This window comes from Ceratina calcarata, unplaced genomic scaffold, assembly GCF_001652005.2.
Source record: "Ceratina calcarata isolate Rehan_Ccalc_2016 unplaced genomic scaffold, ASM165200v1 scaffold363.2, whole genome shotgun sequence".
Lineage (NCBI taxonomy): Eukaryota > Metazoa > Arthropoda > Insecta > Hymenoptera > Apidae > Ceratina > Ceratina calcarata.
The window spans coordinates 324973-347821 of NW_017159356.1; the positions used below are offsets into that span (position 1 = coordinate 324973).

The window sequence follows — 22849 nt, forward strand, 5'->3', positions numbered from 1 at the left end:
GTGAAAAAGTTAATGCCGCACCGGCGAGAAATTATGTGAACGAGAACGAGTTTCGCAAGCTTTGATCGTTTCTACTCAAAACGATGCCCGACTGAATGCAGGTAATGTCGTAAAAAGTGTCTACGCGTAGATGATTGAGATGTCGTGTTAAGCACGGTGTGAAAAAGAATTAATAAACGCCATGGTGAAATTTTTACTGTCGGATTGCGAAAAATTCGAATCTATGGAAAGTGCGAACTGGTTTTATTATAAAAGTATTTTCATATAGGAAAAAGGCGAGACCAGATATAGAACGTAAAAGTTGTTTTAATTACACTCTAGCCATAACCGATTTATGGATAACTTGATTACAAAAGTTTTATGGAAAATAGAACAAGCTGGTACCAGTCTAATATCTGATAAAAACAGGTTGCCTGTTCTCAACTTGACACGATAGTAACAATTAATAAATAGTTAAATAATAAATTTAAGAAAATATGAAAGTATTGTACTTTTTCCATTTTAATTGAAAAAATCCTGATCTTAATTAAATTTTTCTATCACTTTAGTGTCAAAGTTAATGTCAAATACCGAAAGTTACAGGGCCTTTGTAGTGCACTAATTGTACTTATCTTTATTCACGCTTAACAGATTACTTGCGCAAATAGATAAACAGCACGATATCCACTGTAATACTATCTCTATTACCCTAATCGTGCTGCCATTCATCATCATAGATTTCTACCAAGGTACAAATGATAAATTGAAAGGTCATTAATCTTCTGATCTACGAACCATTATTATGCACCACCCGAAATATTTAATATGTATACACGTGCATTATTATTTAAATATGTTGAGCATGCAATAAATAACCCTTGAATTCCCATAAATGTTTTTGGTAACGAAATTCAATATGAATTTGGAAAACCACAAAACATTTCGTTTGTACCAAACGCCGAAACTAATCAAATAGCTTACAGAAATTGCTCGTGCCAAATCGAAGGGTTGAAATTCCAATGTTTAATTAAATGACTCACCGGATAATCTTCCTCCTGTTGTTCGGATGGACTCTCCTGGCCATTTCCGGATCGACTTCCGTCAACTGCTTGAACAATTCCTCGTTACTGGTCGTGGTGAACCGATCCATTTCCACCTTCATCCTCTTCGAGCGAGCAACCGGGTCGTCCTCGTCTTCATTCTTGTCGATAAGAATTTTCCAGAGTACCGACTCGATGTAATAATTGGTGCCGCCGACGATGATCGGCATCTTCCTCCTCGCGAGCAGATCGTCGATCTAGATCGGCCAAAGAAGAAAAGGAAGTTCGAGGGAGGTCTCAAGCTGGGGATCGAATAACGGTACCGGAGGGGCCGTGACTAATTATCGGTTATATCACAGCCGGTCTCGCGGTATCGTTAAAACTTCGTTCGAAAAATGATTCAGTATACGAAGCCACGATTTCGTTTTTTCTTTTGAAAAACGTCGTTAGCAGGGCTTGGAGAAGGGTCCGACATAGCGAATCGATTATTGCGATAGACATGAAAGTGTAGAAGCGGGGCTATTAAAGATTTTAATATTAAATGTCACTTGTGCGTTATTAATTATTATGCACCCATCTATATGCGACATTGCTCTTATAAAAAGCTTGTTATAGTTCCGAGTGAATCGAAGGTCGTTCACTTGTCACTATTACATTAATCTCTTACGCAGTCCATAGCAAATGTATTTGTTAATGCAAGCAGTGAGTCCGTTAATGGGGCGACATTGCAAATGCTTTTGTTAGGGAGAATGTGGAGAATATAGGAAGAATTACTATGGGTATGGCCATGTCCCTGAATTGCACCACCGTGAAGCTAGGATTCAGAGGATCTACGACGTCCAGCATGTGGTGCGGCACCATTGCTTTCTCTTCTTTCGTTACTTTCGCTGTGATAATGTCCAGTCCTTTGTACACCTGCAATCAGTCAAGAAATAATATTTATGAATAATTGCAACGCAAGATCACTTGATATAATTTTCTGAATAATTGTTCGTAACACGCTATGAATTATTTACACGGATTATTTCATACTTCATCTATTTTTACGATAGATATTAGTTTCGTAATGCAGATAAAAACTTGTAACGCCAGATGGACAGGGTTACGAGATACGTTCAAACATTTCGATGACATTATCTTCATTACCGAAGTAATGTTATCGGCAATCTCTTTCAAACCGTTCCGTTCCTTCCTCTGATAAGTGTTTACTGCCTGTTGAAGAAATTAACGGAAGGAAATCATGGTTAGCGGCAGATTTCTCTTATCTCCGGATGACAACGTGATAACATTTTCGAAATGTAATGTTTAAGAGGAAAAAATGCCAGAGAGAATTAAATACCCATAATGATTGCAAGCAATTATAGTAATTTTTTATCAAAATATAAACGCACACAAGAGTACCTATAAAACATAGATATTATAATATCTAGTATTACATGAATATAATATGTATGAAATATGATCTCGAGGTCAGGTTTTTTTATTGGGCGATGATTTGTACAGGTATTTCACTTCAATAATGATACACGTTTCTGGAATGATTCTGTAATACGTGAAACGACGTGCTGTCATTTCGGAAACCCTGCCGTAAGATGGGATCGTTTTTTGGCACCCTTTCCCCGAGAAGAGAACGGCCTGAATATCGTCGGCGAACTTGAAAATTTTCTACCACACGTCCTCGATGTTCCGTTAAGTTACGCTATCACTGACCGAGCAAACAGGTTCCCCGACGTTACGGTTCATGCCCGGCCGACTTCAATGACCACGTCTTCAACCTTCATTAACCTTTTTTATCGGCGTCTTATTGGACCGAGACCCCGACGCGCGATCCCCTTCGAGTACGCGTAAGAAACCGAACGGAAGTTCCATTTGCGGATTGCCGTCAATAAAAACACAAAGAGAAAGGGACACATGATTTTCGTAAATTAAAACAATCAACAATACCGGGAATTCATATTGCGTCTGATTGCAACCTCGAATATTGATTACACAAAAGTATGAATTACTTTTGATTAAAGTAGGAGACAATAGGAAAGTGTAATGACCCTCCAGAGTGACTGGATAAATAAGTGATGATTCCTGATCAACTGCGAAGTGCATCTAAACCGGAAATAATGATAGAATGAAAGTGTAAATATACTGATATTTTACATCAGGATTCATTACACAAAACTCGCGAAATAAATGTTCATAAATACTGTCGGATTAGTTTGTTACTATCGCCATTTTTTATTCCTACAAGAACGTTCGTAGTGTTAATTTTTATTTCACTGAGTTCAACTATTAATTTTGACATTTCGCATTTTGAATATGCAGCTTCCGGTTTAGGCACTCTTTTATGCAAGTGTCATTCCTTGGAGGGTCACTAGTAAAGTGCCAATTGATTAGTATTAAAAACAACCATTTCTGTTTCTTTTAATGTAATTTGTCTCTTTGATAAATATATGTACAATAGTAGTCAGTATATATAAAAGGAAAACAATGATTGATTTCGTTTTGCAGCATTTCACGCGAGGACGTGAACTGTTAAGTGAACCAAAATCCAAGGACCCCGCGAGGGCCACCATAATGGTTCACTCCCGTCACACCGGCTGTCGAAAACGTTCACCAGCGTTACGCAACAGGCAAGAACAACGAAAAACCGTCGAAGCCGCATGATTAATTAACGAACACCCGGTGTCGAAATCCACAGCGTCCAGGCTACGAACCGTCATTCATTCATCACTCATTCATCATTCTCCGATCGGCTGAACGAAGCAATAGCTCCAGCTTCAAATTTCATTTTAAGCCAGACATGTTCACTTCATATAAGAAACTCAATAAATTATTTGAAAATACAATTTCTATCTTTTATTCTTGCCCTTCTTTAATGCTTTATAATCAAAGAACAACTGTCGTCCATTATATTTCAATCTAAAAGTTCAGCACGATGGTTGAAACGAACGAAACTGGAATCAAGATGAGAAATGAAATTATATCTTTTAATGATCCTTTGAAATTGATCACATTGCCTAGTTTCGCAGCTCGTTTAAGGATAGCAACGATGGTCTAACAATCGCCTGGGGTGGAAATAGGAAGTTCGCGCGCGGCATGATTTATCGGCATTGCCTCGCAGGCGAGGGAGACCTCCCAGGGATACTTTACAACGGGCTAGCAATTATCCGCGTTACGTACAACGGGGCAATTACCGCGACGCTGGATGCGTAAGTCAATCGCGTTCGCGTTCACGCGCGTGCCGACGAAACAAAGTACATTGGAACATTCTTCGACCGACTTCTAATTATTTCAATTAGGCCCGATTCCCAACGTGGGGATCGTAATTAATTCACTAGCCTGATCATCCGGAAAATTATTACGTTCATGTAAAATATGGAAATACGCTTAAAACTTATGTTTAAATGCTGCAGCTGTTGCACTTTGGAAAGTACACAATTGAAAAACATTGTAACAGGCAGAGGGATTATTATTCATGAGCAGTACACATCCGGATCGTATTACGTTCGCTTAATTTGCATTATCTTCCAAAGACAGTCGGTGTCAATGGAGCCTCTTAATGTAAATCGCTGAAGGGGATAAAGAAATCGGCCGCTTAAAATTCCGACATTTTACAATACGGATCCGCGGCCCCCGCTTTTTGAAAGCAAAGACGTTTCGTTTCGTATGGAAATCGTTGCCAATAATGCTTGTAAAACCGCGGTTTTACGACAAACCGTTGCATTCGTTCTCTATAAAAGGCGACGATATACAGTAAATTTATAATTTAATGACATAAGAAAAGAAAATACATTACTTATATTATAACTAGATTAAAAACTTTTTAAAAAAATTACAAGTTGCCTCTTATATCGTTTTCAACGTTTCATACATTTTAAACTTTACGTACTCTCTATTTGTACGAAATGCAGAAGGTCTGCATTGCATTTGATCTTACGTTGGCTTTGAAAAATTCTTGAGAAATATCGAGTTACGAGCAATTAAATCCTGCTGTGATCTCTACGAGTGCTTTCGACGAGCCGGCGAATTAAAAGTTGAAGCGAGGATCGTTATGAAAGAGGAGGACGGAGTTACTTTATAAGGGTAGCGTGCCACTTGCCAAAGTTCGCTCGTGAAGGGTCAATAAATCAGCAAAAGGAAAGGGTCCACGCGGAATACGTAATCAGTAGAAAACGCGGTTCGCATAGCGGCACGTAGCACATGCCGACTTCAATTACGCCTGTGCGTTAGAATAATTTAGGGCCGGGCATGCCGAAATGCTTGATCATGTCGCTCACGAAGCGCACAGGACATCCGAGGAGGATGTGTCTCTCTAGTAGGCAAGGCCAGTTACGATATCATTCGCGACTTCCTAGAACGACTGGGTCAACCCGTCCCGGCACCGTTAAAATTCTCCTTGAAATTTTAATATTCAACAAACACGGCTTAGAACACTTCAAAGAGGCCGATAGAGTGGAACCTTCGTGAATTAACTTTGCTCTCTTTGCTCGCTCGTTTCTAACGGTCCCTCAATCCCGTTTCCATCGGAATTCGATTATTCAATTTTATACAATTCACCAAGTGCGAAATTGATGTTACCAGCTGTTTCGAAGCAACATAATTACTCAACCTTCGATTATCATTATTGGTCTACATGACTCGTAACTTTGGAGAGAAATACTTTTATTTAATAACGCCTTTCTTTCTATTCTCAATTATTCTTGAAGCTGCTTGAAAATCGAATTGGCTCTGAATAACCCATGTGTCACAGTGGAGGGTTAAAATAGATTCCCAACAGAATTTCTCAGAAAATCGATTGACGTCTCCAGCAGATAATATTAAAACCAACAATTGAAATATATAAAATTTAACTGATATATCAACCGCAAAGACTAAATAAATTGTACGAAAATGTTGGCACATTTTGCAGGTAAACGTCGCGTCCTGGGTAAAGAACTTTTAAGCAACGTTCATAGCGGTCAAACAAGCTGAGTGCACTCGCCGTAAAAGACTTTCCAAGGCGCGGAGCCTCTTTGTCGGCTCATTTTTCTCGAAACGCTTTTACCTGGTAATGGACCGGAGGAGGCGACAGGACGAATCATTCGCCGGTTAGAAAGGGGCGAACATACGTATAATGAATCACGATGGCGAGCACAGCGCAGCTTTTCTTTACGAGTTAAGCTACCGCGCATAACCCGCAGCGTATCACCGCGAATAATTGGCAATAAATTTCGCGAAATATCTCTGCCGATGGTATGCCAGGGTCTGAATGTTGCGCTTAGCTCTAAGAAACGCTGCGTTACTTTTTTCCGGTTATTGCTCGTAAAAGAGCGTGTCGATTTAAATTACGATCGAGTTCGCTGCTCGATAAGTTGTTTTATGGAAAGACCGCGACGTTGCAGCAACCGCTTCCAAGTATTTCAAATTTAGAGAGTCAATAAATAAAAACTGGAGATTGAATTAATAATCATTTTAATAATAGAAATATTAAGTACCAAGAAGGGGTTGGTACATCCCAAATATTCGCTGATTCAATATTTCTATAAAGCATCAATTAGATATTCACATTTATTATAGTAAAATAGTATTGAAAAGGTTTAATGCAAAAATAACTTGACACCTGTGTCACATTTTTTATACCTAAGTAACACTAATTGGTACGATCTGTAAGATTCTCTTGCTCTCGAAATATTCACTGAGCCAAATTCGAGATCCAATATCCAAGCCAAAAGCTAATTCCTGCGTGAATCAATTAATTACGCTTCCGGAAATGTTTAACCCTATCGTTTCCACGCCACAGGTCAACCATTTAATCCATGGAAAATAGCATAATCCTGTGTCGAATACCGAGCAAATAGAAGAAGTTATAATCTTACATTTTTAATACAATTGTAATTACGTTTTTCATTCAGTGAAGTTATATCGATAGAACTCAAAATATTATTTAAGAAAATTATCACAAGAATAAAAACCTATTAAATATTATGACAAAATATTAAATTGACAACTGAAGGATGCCTGGCATATTTGCATCTAATCTAAAATTAGAGAGAAATCCAGAGACGACGATAGAAATTTAGCTGAGAGAAAGATTGAGTTCAAAATACCAGAAATCTATCATAAAACTGCTGATATGTAAAATTGAGAATGAGTGTAGATATAAAATTGAACAAAATCTCGCGAGTGCGGTTTAATCCGCTGCATGGTATAACAAGAGCCTGGGCAAGCCTGGAGATCCTGTAAGAAGGAAGCGGGGATCGAGAGACCCCTTCAAGTATTCCGGCAGGGTCGTACAGCTTCGGGGTACCTGCACGAAAACTGGTCCAGGGAGGAGGAATGGCGCATACAAACGATCTCGTCTCCGCTCACTCCTCGAGGCGGCCCCGTACAATCGGCTGACCCTCTCCTCACCACCCCTGTTCCATCCAGGCCTCGTCCGACCATTATCCTTTCTCTTCCTTTCGCCCATCATCCGTCTGTCTCCCTTTGGAATCGCACGGCCCCGTATCGGGCATATTAGATTTTCTCGCGTCATCTTCTTATCAAGTTTGAAAAAAACCGGTCCCTCAGGGATTCAAATAAGTGTCCACGCGTAGATTGTGTGCCAGTATCACGAATAAAAATGAATTTAGTTTTTTTAAGCAAGGAACGGGGAAAGAATGTGTCGAAATTAAATGATAAGGAAAACTATTTGAATAAACAGAATAAATGCAGGTGTTGCGTATCAGAAATTTCCCCTTGCCTTTCCAAACTGATTAATTGGCAAAGGTGGGAGATAGATTGGATATTCGCGGGAGAAAGTCGCGATAAATCTTGAAAGTGTGCGAGAGAAGAGGGTTAAGGATAACGGGGAAATAGCTATCCGTTCGTTAACTAGAAAGCGGTCAATTGTAATGTGTAACGTGGCACGAGTTTGCGGTCTGATCAGAGATTCGCTTCTTGAGTTACTATGCGAGTTCAAGGCTGTTTGATAAGTCGTAAAATGTTTTCTTAAAAACGAAGAAATCATTTAATTTATTTTAATAAATGTACGATACTTCCGTGATAAACGCGTTATTATAACTAGATTAAAAACTTTTTAAAAAAATTACAAGTTGCCTCTTATATCGTTTTCAACGTTTCATACATTTTAAACTTTACGTTCTCTCTATTTGTACGAAATGCAGAAGGTCTGCATTGCATTTGATCTTACGTTGGCTTTGAAAAATTCTTGAGAAATATCGAGTTACGAGCAATTAAATCCTGCTGTGATCTCTACGAGTGCTTTCGACGAGCCGGCGAATTAAAAGTTGAAGCGAGGATCGTTATGAAAGAGGAGGACGGAGTTACTTTATAAGGGTAGCGTGCCACTTGCCAAAGTTCGCTCGTGAAGGGTCAATAAATCAGCAAAAGGAAAGGGTCCACGCGGAATACGTAATCAGTAGAAAACGCGGTTCGCATAGCGGCACGTAGCACATGCCGACTTCAATTACGCCTGTGCGTTAGAATAATTTAGGGCCGGGCATGCCGAAATGCTTGATCATGTCGCTCACGAAGCGCACAGGACATCCGAGGAGGATGTGTCTCTCTAGTAGGCAAGGCCAGTTACGATATCATTCGCGACTTCCTAGAACGACTGGGTCAACCCGTCCCGGCACCGTTAAAATTCTCCTTGAAATTTTAATATTCAACAAACACGGCTTAGAACACTTCAAAGAGGCCGATAGAGTGGAACCTTCGTGAATTAACTTTGCTCTCTTTGCTCGCTCGTTTCTAACGGTCCCTCAATCCCGTTTCCATCGGAATTCGATTATTCAATTTTATACAATTCACCAAGTGCGAAATTGATGTTACCAGCTGTTTCGAAGCAACATAATTACTCAACCTTCGATTATCATTATTGGTCTACATGACTCGTAACTTTGGAGAGAAATACTTTTATTTAATAACGCCTTTCTTTCTATTCTCAATTATTCTTGAAGCTGCTTGAAAATCGAATTGGCTCTGAATAACCCATGTGTCACAGTGGAGGGTTAAAATAGATTCCCAACAGAATTTCTCAGAAAATCGATTGACGTCTCCAGCAGATAATATTAAAACCAACAATTGAANGTCCTCTACAAGAAAGGTTCTATGCAATTTTCTCGTAAGTCTAACAGTTTAGGAGTTATTGAGGAAAAACGAAATTTTTTGTCAAAAGTTCGCTGATTCGACGGTGGAATGGTCGGATTTTATCAGTACCCATAAAATGCCGATTAATCATAGTTAACTCATTAAATATCGATGTTAGAAGAAAAAGAACTTTTATTCGAAGCGTTTTTCGAAATTTTGAGGAAAAAATATTTTTCAATCTTGTCAAGATTTTTTAAGGGATGCCCCTTCAGATTTGTATCTCTATATTCGTTATATAAATTATCAGTTCTTAAAATTTTGATTGATAATACATAGCAATTAACGAACATTCCACGACTCTTGTTTGTCACAGATGACATTAGTAGATATTTACTTAATCCTCGAGGAACCAATTAATATTCTTTGACGTCGATCGTACGAGATGTACGCTTATAGTACCGTCAACTAATTCTACTTATGACAAGAGGAATTAATTGATACCGATTTGGAATGAGGCCAGTATAAATAAAATTCTCTCAAACTTTTTACTGATAAGACAATTTACCCTCCTTGAAATTTCGTTGAAGAGAATCGAAGCTACATTTATAGAACAAGAATTTTTCAATTACTTTGTAAATAAATTAATAGAACTGTTTAAAGAAATAACTTATAGGAGGACTGTACAAGCTAGCCGGACATTAGCATTGCGAATTCCTGCTAATCATCGTAAACAGGCTTTACGAGTGCTAACTGCCAAAGATTCTATCTATCGTCTTTCACCCAGAACTTCTCTGCCGAATTCGGATTACAGTAGAACGTAAAACCGAACGATCGTCCAATACAAGTCATAAATATTTGTGAACACTTCATCGACGCTAATAGTTTTAGGTGTAGTTAAACGCGGAAGCTTGTACTCATATACTGCAGTCGTATTTTACTGCGTGTACAAGATAATAAAAGATTTACTGCTTCGTAACTTATAGTTTTAGTTGTTTGAGATCAATTTTATTGATGTTCCAATTTTACGACATGCATTATGTTATAACGTCGTCGTTCCATTGGTTTTTACCAAAAGTTTCCACGATCCAAATTTTATTTTCGCATTAGTTTCCGTCGAACTGAGACCCGTGCTCGAATTTCTTATACCGAGTTAGAGCATGGAAGCCTGGCAACGGGAAGAAGTTGTCGGCTTGCCACGCATAATGGAGAATCGTAAGGTATAAGGTTTTAGTGGGCGCGGAATTAGCAAGCCCTCCCAAAGTTTTGACACTTCGGGGCTCCAATAATTTAGGACCTTTAAACTTGGCTGTCTTGCGGAATCTTCGGGGGGCTTTGACGCTTCGGAACTTGCAACCGGTTGCGTCTTTGCCAAACCTCCTCTTCCATTAAAGTCCTCCCATCTACACAGTTTCCCTCTTGGATGTGGCGTTTTCTCTTTCGATAGCTTTACGGTTCACATTGTAACTTGTAAATACAAATAAACTCCTAAACATTGTCTTAAATAAATTGATTGTTTTACTTCTAGAATATAAGATTGTAATATGGAGGGTGTCAATTTCATAAATTAAAATTACTTGTATTTTTTTTAACCCTTTGAAGATCATGATATGCAAGTTGTTATGCACTATATGTATAAGTCTCCTATATAAATACATAAAATCCGCAGTCTAATAAAAATGTATCAAATATACAAATGCACTTTTGTACAATCATTACGCATAAACTTTATTACGTCTAATCCGAAGCCTGGCCGTTTCTTTTCATGCATCGGATCACCGTGAAACTAATCTTTGGGAGAGCCAGTGCACGTCCGCCCCCGGCGCGGCGCGTCGTCCTTCGAAGATACCATCGAACAGGGTGTCCGAAGGAAAGTCAATTAATAATCTCATTTAAAGGTAACGCGGCGTAGAGACCAGCGCGAGAAGGAGCGAGCATAAAATCCGAGGTAGACGTGTAAGAGAAAGAAAGATGAGTCGAGTGACCAACGAAAAACGAAACCCTCGCATGCCACGTCGGCTCACGGAAGATTAAGATCGTTCCTGGTGAACGCGGCGCGCCAGCCAAGAGAACGACCAGCCCTGTTTCCAGGCGGTCGGTGTGAACCGAACGTAAAATGAAAGAAGAGGTACAAAGTAAACTTGTCCGGGGCTCCCTCGGCTACCCGTGAGCCTCGGTTCCTCCTCCGTCGCGTCCACCGGCCACCGAAACAACCGGCCATTAGCATCGTGGATTCCTACTAATTATCGTAAACGTTAAGTGGATCTTAGAGACGTTCAGAGAAATCTACGATGCGTGGTTCGGTATCCTTAATGGGACCAGTTTCGCGATTTCCTCCGCGATACGTCCGCGTTTCTCGTCTCCCTCCCGAGACTTAACACCGTCCATGCGAAATTTTGCGTGCGCTCGCGAACGCGTGCTCTCATCAGGTTTATTAGTACCTCGCTACTTATAACGAGACCACGCATGCAACCTGCCCGTTTTCACTACTGAAGATTTTACAGAGATCATAATTTTTGGCCCGTGACAAAGGATCTTGTCCAGGGCAAATTCTCCTTTTTTAATAAACGTTATAATTCCGAGATACAATCTCTTGCATTTGAATCGTAATTTAGCATTGAATTAGAAGCACTGGGCCGTGTTCGTGTTAACTTAATTAGCAAACTTAAAACTCCTTGAATATGTGAACATTCAAGAATGCAGACAATATGTATATTAATATTTAATATTAAAAGCTGCACAGTTATCTCTTAAACAAGTGGAAGTCTTATGATAGTTAAAATATTTGCAGGGAATGTGGCCAAGGAAGATGTTCCAACTGGCACAGTGTGGGGCGGCTGAGGAATGTAATTAATTCCTCGATTAATTAAACGAGTCGTTGCACCACAAACTGGACCACCGAGAAAAGGTACGTTGGTTAAGAAGCTTTTCAACTTAATTCAAAAAAGCACATGGCAATCGATTCCTTAAGGACACGCTATTTTCGTCGTAACATTATTTCTGCTCGTACGAAATTAGATATAAATATGTATTTTTCACAAAAGGAAAAGTTCCGCCCATACGTGGGGCTCGTGACCTGAAAGGCACACTGTTCCAGCAGCCTTGGTAAACTAGAATCGCGACCTTGATGTAGCAATTGCGCAACCATTCCCAGAAGAGGTCATCGGGTACGTACACGGTAGGATACGATCCGATCCGAGCGTCGATCACGAGCCATTCTAAACCCCATTCACGTGCGATCGGCGACGATCGGTGGCACGGCTATCTACGTACGTTCGTGATCGTGATCGTGGAATTCTCGAGGCGACGTCCCAGCCTACCTTGCCCACGGATCTGGTTTCTGGTTTAACACCTGGTTACCGCATGTAATTAAGCGGGACACTACCGAGCGCGAGCGCGCGCGCGCGCGAAAAACCGATATTCCACTGCCAGAACGTGTTTCCATTCACATGTACATGTCTGTCAATTGACACCCGATTGTTCCTGAACTAAGCAAAAGTCAAATTCTATTCTATTTCTCATTTCCTATTGTATGCTAATAAATAGAACAATATTTCACTTTTGTTTACGTACCATAAAAATAAATGTCTTTTCCTAAGCTTCAGATTTATAATTTCAGTATTCTTGTACCTACGAAATATCCAACAATCAAAATTGTATCAATCATATAAAACATGATTGACAACGAAAATATTAATCATTCTTAAATGACGATCAACAGACACAATTTTGACCTAACTGTGCAGAGAAGTACTGGTTTTTATTCAATCTTTGCTTTAATAGTCAAATTAATTCAGAAACAGATTTAAAGTGCTACGTAGGAATGTCAACTTTTTATATGTTGAATCACGGATTCGCGTATAACAAGTTGGAAAAGCCCGCGATGCTTTTGGGTCGACGACCCGCGAAACCGGCGCGTATTTCTGTTATTACTCTGTCAAATCACGCACGCCCACGCGATCCAGAAAAACTTTCATTCACCGCGACCCGTTTCGTTCAAACTGCCAGAAACAGTTTTTTCCTTTTTCACATCCATTCGAGTTTCATTTGAATGAAATAAAGAAAAGAAAAAGTGTGTAATATAAAGCTGTACGAATGGAATGCAGTGAGTCATACAACGTAAATCACAGTTAATTTATAACAATTAATAAATAAATATATGAAATGCAATAATTGTTATATTTTATACATAATGTAAAAATATGTAATAGAACTACAACCGAATTATAAAATACAGAAAGAAGAGAACTCGTGACAAACGTAGAAACTTAGATACACTCGATATTGAAGAATAAATATTTTACAACCATAATCGTGTTCAACAAGGCAGAAAACTTTGTGACTATCACCGAAGGTGGTGTAAATCACTTTTACTCTCTGTGAACAGTGGAAAGATAAAAACAAACTACTGTCACTTTTCCGTGCTTATGAATAATCGTAAAATTATGTAAGTACATAATCTGTGTCTGCGCCGCTTATATAACAGTCGTGGCTCCACACGATAAGCTACCATTTACACGACTCATGGATTCAAGGAATGCACCGAGCCGAGCGCATTAATCATAAACGTACGTAGGTATAACAAGGCTCGTCTAAGAACGGTAATCATGAGATGTGTGACGCATCGGTTACTGTTTCATCCGAACCGTCACCAGATGAGCTGTTTTATCGTTAAGTCTGATTAACAGAAAAACTGCAGAACGCCAGGCAACCAATTGCAAATCAGAAATAATTTGCAATTACAAATCGCGAATGAATCTATCTATTCTTATTATATAACTTGAGAAAATGCAACACAGACTTGATTATAAAACAAAAAATAGCAAAATACGATGTGCTAAATTACCATAATTTTCTAAGTTATCTACAAAAAATTCATAATCTTCTGAACTAATTTTGTATTATTCATAAACGCGATCTAAAAATACGGGAATATCATCTTGTTTAGACTTTAAGATCTCGTTTAAACAAATATGAGAGAGCAAAGTCTCGATTGTTAAGATAAACATATCCGAGCACATAATTACGTGCGTGAAGTGTCGTTTATAATTATCTCGGCCTTACCTTGTACACGAAAGATCAATTAAGTATATTACACGTCGTTACATAACATTATTAATTACTAAACAAGCTTCGTTGATACTAATAATTTCATATATTTATTCACTTGTTATTTACTAAACTTTTTCTCCGGCGGAGATCAATTACAATTTATTAGAAAAATGAAACTGGCAATAAATCTGCAAGATTGCCGTATCAAACTGTTAGCTAAACATTATGAGTTACGTTCACGGACAGTAAAAATGATATATAATGGAAAAATAATCTTCTTTTCATAGAGGATCAATCGGGATCTCGGAAAGTAAAGAAGAAAACCAAGCATCGAGACCGAAAGAAATTACAAAATTCATTCAGTCAGCTGTGCAAACAGTACGACACATTTACTGTAGAATTAAGACGCAACAAGGTATGTACCTAGAATAACTTGATTCCGCCGGCTTCTAAGTGCAAACAATAATTTCGTCTGATGTTACGCAATCTGAAATCCACGAGCGAGAAGAAAGTCGAGTTAAATATTCCACTCGGATATTTTTAGCCAAAAAATAAAACTTCCATTCGAAACGTAACTAAAAACGTATTTAACACTAGAACTACCGACTCATTTTATACATGCATTTCTCAATTTAAAACTAGTCATCACTTGACTGGTTTGATTTTTATTACAATTTTTTAATTTTCTTCTCATTTTATATCATCTGTAATTCAGCTGATCGAAAAACGTTCAGTACGTTTTATATTTTCGGTGAAACGCTCTGCAGGAGGTAAATAGGTAAAAAAGAAAGTCGCCAGCTGAGAGCGAACACCATGTACGGCTAAACATAGACGAAACCGTTAGAGACTTTAAAAGGAAGGACAAATCTTCGGCTAATAGACGAATTTCAAATTGCAAACCCAAATTGTATACATCGATCAACGCTATTACCTGTTATAACAAAATATGTAGAAATATACGCTGCTTAACCCCTGCCAGACACTGTTTAATTAATTTTCAAGTACAGATTTCCAAAAACCTACTGTCTACACACACACACACACATCTAATTTAATTTAAAAAAAAAAAGGAATGTAAAACAGTTGGCCAAATTCGTGACTGAAGAAAGGCGGCGGATGAAACAGAAGAGGTCCCCGAAGGGGATGGGAAATTGCTAACGACGTGCAAAGAAAACTGCGGGGTTGGAAATTAGTAGGGAGCCAGGAACCGCAAAGTTATGCGGTCCCTTCCAGTTCTCGGCTCTTCAATTGACGAGCTGCGGGTCATTCCGGGAGGTTATTCTAGGATTAAATTTAACCCCAGAGCGTGCGGCTCTCGTTGTTCCCCTCAGAGCCGTTCCGCGAACAAGAGGATTTATTAATGCAATCATTCACGTGGTGGAACATCAAAATTTTGGTATACCGTAAGTAAACTCGCGTGCTTATGCATACAGTCTGTTTCTTTCCACCAGACGATCTCGTCAATAATTTCCCACGATAACAGTACTTTCGATTAGAAATTATAATCTCTATACATTGTATGCAAACGTACCGGCGTAATCCCTTTTTTAAATTAATCAGGATTCAGCTCATTTAACGATTCACGTTTCTCAATTATTTTTTAAATAAGAATGGATCAATTAACTTGCCACTAAAATCATTTTTCCGAATTTTCTATCGATTTTTATTCCGTTCTACAATAACCCTCTAAATGTTTAACTAAACATAAGTATAACCATCATGAGTTATTTCTATCGACTTGTAAACTACGGAAATTTAAATCCGAATGCAGCACGGGGAATCTAATGAAACACGTCGTTCTCGTCTCTTACGTCGACAAGGCAACCTCATAAATTTTGCGTCATCGCCTCGTGGATTTAAAACCGGTTGGCCAAGTGGCCAGTGTACTTACGTACCCACGCGGCCAGATGTAACTCATGACTTCCACCGAAATTTTCATATCGCTCACAACAGAGCAGGCCTGATTATTATAGAAACTAGGCACGTTACCCTCCGCCTGAGCATCACTAATTAATTTGTGAATATAAAATAATTTAATCAATCAATAAGAATTTTCGAATATAAATAGGAGGCTTTTTTCTTTAATTCTAATCTGTTGATTAACAATATCTACGTATGATTTCAGTTTGTGTATCCAGCGGTGCGTGAAAATCGCACAGGCGGTCGAGAATACCAGAAGCTCGCGGTTGGAGTCCTTGAACTAAAGTTAGAAAATTCGATCAACACTTTTACAACATTGTGCGAGAAATTCTGTAAACCCTACCGCGTAGCCTGTAATCCGAGGCGCCATTCTCACGGACGAGAACGGAAGTTTTTCATGCGCGGCACGCACCCGTTCCTCTCTCTCTCTGGCAAACGACGAAAACTATTTTGAATTCAAGGACCACCGTACGTTGCCTTCCACAGGTCACCGCCGTGATAAACTATCAACAAAAACTGTAGAGCATTGCTTCTCTAAAAAAAAAAAGAAAAGGAAAAAGAAGAAGCAACTCGAAATTCCTTGACCATCGACACGCGGCTTTCTAGAGCACAGATTCTATCTGACAGTGATTAATGGGATTCCCTCGTGGCTCTCTATGATATTGCGCGCCAGTTACTGACAATTAGGAGAATTGATAGGGAACAAAACATGGCTACAGTTATTTGTGCAATAATTACTATTTCTGGCTCCGATAATAAATTTCTAGTCAAATTATTTACTGACTATGAGACTCATCCATTCCCTCTTTTTTAATTTAAGAAGAATTTTTATTATTGCAATTCCATTTTTATTTAAAAGTTACTTCATCACGCTTATTCAATTAATCACTGGGTAATAAGAAACTTCCTGATCAATTTGATACGTGTATGTTGTATGTAAGAGGGGAAAACCGTTTGGTGTATCTTGAAACAATCTATTGTAAATCGAGTAGATTGATTCCAGCCCGCATTGCTCGTGACCCATCGTTTTGGTCTATCCCACGAGTCTAATAGATCCCAAATTACTTTGTCTGGCCTTTGTCGAGCGACTAATCGAAGCCCTGAGCAAGAAATGTGATGACGAAACGGTCTTATTTCCAGGGAACAAACCGTGCACCGATTATCTGTGATGAGGGCGTGTTATTAGCCCAACTATTTATAGAGAAATGACACAACTTCAGACATTTATAATTCTGAGCTCGTGAACATTTTGCTAAATTACCAGATCGGAAATGAATTTTATATTCGAATGGAAAATTGTTAAATGTTATAATCTTGCTTCATACTTAAGTTACCAGTGTTTCACTTATATTCTTCCCCCGGGCAATTTAAATCCATGAAACGTTAGCCTCCTATCAATGTGAGAAAATCTGAATAAAGTAGCTAGCGTGTGAAAGTTTTCACAAAGTCACGGCGAGAGACAGTTCTCATGGACGAAATTGGAAAATGGAATACGATCTTTCCGATGTAATTTATTAACAACCGAAAACTGATATTAACATTAATATGCTTCAAGAGGCATACAATGATTAAACCTTTCGTCGTTTAATAAATTTCTTCAATTTTATGACAATTGACAAAATTATATAAAAAGATCATCTCTAAAGAAAATTGAAACTGCACCAGATGAATAATCTTTATCACTATCAGTCCTTATCAATGAAATGCTAGCTCGCCTGAAACGAGAGGCTTTAAAGGGGCCAAAGTACTCAGAATCCGATTGCGAAACTGAATTCTGCCCGTGGCAACGACCGCGTATAGTCTGACAAGCTGAAACGCTCGTTCAGATTCCACCGCGGCCAAACGCGGTATTAAGATTCAGTGGGCCAAGTACCCGGGCCCAGGAGACGCATACCGGTGAAAACAGTGATGCGAGCAACTTGAATAGCGCGCACGCTTTCGGTTCATCGACTCCTCCATCGATTCGTCCCTGAGAGGCCGACCAAAAAGGTTTCTCTTGCTCCAGATCTACTCCGATCTAGATCGCGCAAGAAACAATCACGCCTCTTTCCAAAATACAATCTCCATTCAGCATGAGATTAAACCTGTACCAAATTCTAAGACGTTAAGGGAACAATTTATGTACTGTCAGACGAAACACTATGCGCCTCGTTTTAAACAAACTGTGATGACACACGCGATACTTGCTATCATTCAGAACATTTTTCTATTTAATTTTATCCCTGCTTCCTATATGTAGCAAAGTTATGTGTAATAAATTGTCTATGTACATAAAATCGCACCGTGATTCCTGATCCTCTGCGTGGGAGGAACTTCGGAGGCGGCGAAACCACAGCTGCCGACGAAATCCGCGGATATCTTTTTTTTCGGGTCGCGTGTGGGCAGACACGTGCCTGTCTGACTTCGCCCGGGTTTCCCCGAGCCGGTGCCCATTTGCGAATATATCTTCGCGATCAGTCATTTGTTGCAATTAAAAATCAAGAAATATTACATTATAATACACGTGCCATTCTAATACGTTCGTACATTTGTATTCCTTTATAATAATTTCATTGAAGGAAAGGAACACAATGAGGCAAGGTTCATTGATTAATTACGTCAAACGAGCGAGAGGAACGCGACGGAGGTTTAACGGAGATCGGAATCGAGACTCTATTCTGATTGCGCAAGTTAGAAGGGAAATCCTTCGTCGATTACAAATGACGATCCAGAGACACAGAGTGTAAGTACGTACGTGCATACACGCAAGGACGTGAAATAAAATATCGAGGAATCTACGAGGCGTAAAGGCGCTGCGCGGTTGGTGCCTGCCGTGATTTATTAAACGCGTGGGCAGCGAGGGAAAAGAGATCAACGGTCTAGACAATTAATTAGAAGTCGCGTAATGAATGGAAATACTGGGAAATCGTTACGTCCACAGATACATACGCACCTCCGTTCATATTCTCATATGCCTTCCGTCTATTTAAAAATCTGACGTGTATCAGGGACTATCTCAATTGAAAGATTACAGTTAATTACACAGCCAATCACGTAATAAATCGTGTGAAAAGTCATACGGTAAATCACGAACACCTTCAATAAAATCATATTTCAAATAAAGATATAAGGGTTTGTTCTAAACAAATCAGAAAAATGATATTGATAAATAATCCACTGATTGAAATACCTGAGTTTATTTATTAGACAACATACGTAAAAGAAAACCGATATTAACTGTAAATCAAAATTTGATTTATGATCAAGCAGATATAGATAGTACTAAAGCATTTAAATTTAACGTGATACACCTTTTTTTTTATTCATTAAACTTTCACAAATTTTAATTCATCCACGTTTTACAATATAAATGTTAAGAACTGATGTACGCTATGCTATATCGCGAATCAGCTCTAACGGGAACACGCGTGATTTATGAATACCCGGGAGATCACGTGCGGGAGAGTATTTAAAAACGAAATTGACGTCTAACGAGTTAAAAGGAGTCAACGTGGAAGCATGCGTCGATATCTATAGATATCTGCATGTGTACTAAAACGGTGACGCGATAATTTATGATCAACACGCGTTTGTATGTTTACGAGCATTGAAAAGCGTGTAGGAAAATTCTGCGGAGACACGAGTTACATTTTTTCATTTATTGCTTCGTCTAGTCGGGAAATAAATCGCGTTAGATCACGAATTGAAATTAATGAACAATTAGACTGAACAGGAAGAATTGATTTGTTAACCAATTAACTACTTCATGTAATGAATTAAAGTACGTAGACGTAACGCCAAATAAGAATAATCGACTTAATAGCAAGATAAGCTTTTGTATTATTTATTTTACTAAAGAAAATGCAAACGTCAATTTTATTTCACAAACAAAAACCCGTGGAAAAGAACGATGAATGTATTAGTATTAATGACGATATTATCATGGGAATAAGCATTATTAAATCTGAAATAAGACATTGAACATGTCCCTGGGCAAAGGTACAAAATTCGCTGGATCGAAACAATTTTCGAATACTATTTATATTTCAATATAGAGAAAGAGAGGGAGAGAGAGAGGCAAAGAGGCGCGGCGACCTCATTACTAATTCAAAGGGCCGAAAACGAGCCGGAAGTCCCACGATCCTCCAGGGCTAACGCGCACGTCAAGAGGACAAAGTTTAATTCGATCCACTTACTTTACGACGGCTATCATGCGCGTTTTACTACTTTGCATTTATACAGTTCATTTCCAAGACGAACGGCACGAGATAATAAAACAAGCCACTCGGATATATTAATAAAGAGGAAGATAAGCCCGGTTCATTAATGCGGAAGATGCACAACATGTATGTACGTACACGCATGTATGTTAAGTAACGCGTCAATTGATGAAACATTTCACGTAATTCAATTCCTCCGTCTGTTAAATTCTCCCTACAAAGAGGGTTCGTTTAGCCAATTCCTTGAACTTGACATATGGTTGACTAAAAAAAGAGGGACACTCCAATTTCTTTCATTGAACATCTTAGAGTTGATCAAGTGGGCTAGCATTTATTTTAATAGAAGCTGCCGAATGTAATCATTCTTGCATTTTCCAGTTACGGATGATATTAGGCAAGAACATAGATAAACACAAAAATCCGTTATTAATGCTTATTTGCGGAAATGTAATTTTTATGACTCGCTTCTCTATAATCAAGCGATTAACATATTTGCTAAGATTGCTCATTCTAAACGAGATATATTTAAACCACGTTTTCCTAGAACTGATAACATTCTTATTATCCAATAAAGATACAGATGAATCGTTGATTTAACAACTGAATCATGTACTCTAAAACTTAGAATTGAGAGACGAAGAATTCGTTGTTTCCCACTACCAGTTCCTACGAACGAAGTAATTCTTAATTTCTCTAATTTTCAACACTGTACACGAATTTAAATGTGGAATTAAATCTGAAAGGCTTCCCTACTGAAATAACGGTAAGAGCAACAAACGGGAGGATGTCGTAGCGAGGAACGCGTGACACGAAGTCGACACTTGTCAAGGGACGAGCTACAAAGCGGTGGAAAGATAATTACGGACGCATCGTTTTCAACGAAATTTCCAGTCGCTCTTACGCGTATGCCGCGGCGGACGTGTAATTAAACCTTCCTCGCGGTTAACTCTACACACGCGAAAGAGTAAGACAATTAGAGCGATTAACTGTGGCTCTCTCCAAATGTGGCCGCCCCGAAATCCACGATCGTCGAGGAAACCGGTCTTTGTGTCGCAGCTGCGTTCAGACGACGCGGATGATAATAGGAAACGGCTGCAGTCGCCCGAGGATGGATTAGTGTCGCGGCTCCGCTCTCGTTTCAAACCATAATCTACTCTCCTTGTCGTAGTTCAACGGTTTTCATTCATCATCTGCGGCTTGACTGTATCGACGAACGTCCATAAATACGTGTCCACGTTTTTACTATGATATAATCTTGCAATGTGTTATCGCGGAGTAAAGTGGGTCAATTTACTTTCCTTATTTCCTAACATATTCGATAAATTATAATTAATAAAACAAGTGATATACGAATTCTAAAATATCTCCACAAATTATATAAAAATTGTACCTTGTAATAAGTTTTTAACTCAGGCAACTCATTGCTTGCAGCAAAAAGAAGTTTGTTGTGTCATGAACATGGAAAACCCACATATGATTTGTAATATTATTTATCGTTCGCGTGTATAAAAACTGGCGTCACGATTTACACGTGTGAATTCATTATCAGTTTATTACGCGTGCAAGTCCGAGTATAAAAATCTATATTATTGACAACGTGTAAATGAAATGTAAATACGGTCGATGAAGAAATGTAACGATCCGCAAAAATCCACACGTGCGCGAAAAAAAAATCATACATATTGGTAGCACAGTTTAATTATCATAAATCATAACGATTATCATAGAACGCCTGTCCCTGCGTTGACATATTAAAAACATGAGCTTACACATTCCTCAATCGAGAGAGGAAATGTGAATCATAAACGTAAAGATTTGTTTTAACCTACATTTCTGCTTGGCTAGCCGTGAAAATTATTTTCAACATGCGGTGCATAATTTTTTTTAAATAATAAGAAGGCAAATGGATTTGTCAAGTTTTTATTCGAATTCGAAAATTTAGGTGCGCATTTTCTCTGTATGATTGGTAATAAACAACGTTTGAATACGCACCTAACCTAGAATCGCCACGATGGCAAACGGGCAGGTAAAGAGCGATATTTTTCCCACTTACTTGCATGCTATCCGCCGAGATGATTTCCCCGGAAAATCGGCGAGCCAATTCGATGCCCAAACGCGATTTTCCAGATCCCGTGGAACCCAAAATTGCTAAAACTGGCACACGCGACATATCGAACACACCACAAGCACTCGTAGCTGGTTGAAACTGCGCATGTGCTACTCCGGTCCTCGTGCTCTCAGCGTTCCGTTCGCACAGACGTGTGAACCAGTGGCGGTCGATTTCGAACTCGCATCCATTTGAATTATAAAATTAATTTTATGCTCTTTTTTATAAAATCATCTCATACATAATGTACTTGAATTCTCAATGACGTACGAATCAAATAAAGCGTTATAATTAGTTGTCAGTAATGTACTTGATATACGAGCTGAAAAAAGTAACAGTACTATAAATACGCAAAATAACTGCACAATTACATAATATGTAGATTCGAGGACAACACGCGCCGACTTGTATGAAAATCTCTTTCTGTTATCGAATAACTCTACGCAATGTTAAAACGTTTTAAATTATCTTGTAATTTCTGATGCGCATGA

The 22849-nt window shown here is 38.8% G+C and overlaps 1 protein-coding gene across 1 annotated transcript; it reads right to left on the reverse strand.

Annotated features, from left to right (window-relative positions):
- Positions 1-1015: 1015 nt before the first annotated feature.
- On the reverse strand, positions 1016-22510 carry LOC108625522 (tRNA dimethylallyltransferase-like). The gene is made up of 3 exons (XM_018025587.2): positions 22305-22510; positions 1794-1934; positions 1016-1276 (listed from the first exon to the last, which is right to left on the reverse strand). Exons 1-3 carry the CDS (start codon positions 22419-22421, stop codon positions 1016-1018), a joined length of 519 nt encoding a protein of 172 aa, XP_017881076.1. The 5' UTR covers positions 22422-22510.
- Positions 22511-22849: the final 339 nt, after the last annotated feature.

What these genes read in the sequence shown, in the direction of transcription:
- LOC108625522 (XM_018025587.2), bottom strand. Translation starts at nt 22,421, where the DNA reads ATGTCGCGTGTGCCAGTTTTAGCAATTTTGGGTTCCACGGGATCTGGA. An exon ending in TCTCGGCGGATAGCATGCAA is followed by an intron (nt 1,935 to 22,304) that starts GTAAGTGGGAAA and finishes GACTGATTGCAG; the next exon opens with GTGTACAAAGGACTGGACAT. An exon ending in GGGACATGGCCATACCCATA is followed by an intron (nt 1,277 to 1,793) that starts GTAATTCTTCCT and finishes TGGCCGATCTAG; the next exon opens with ATCGACGATCTGCTCGCGAG.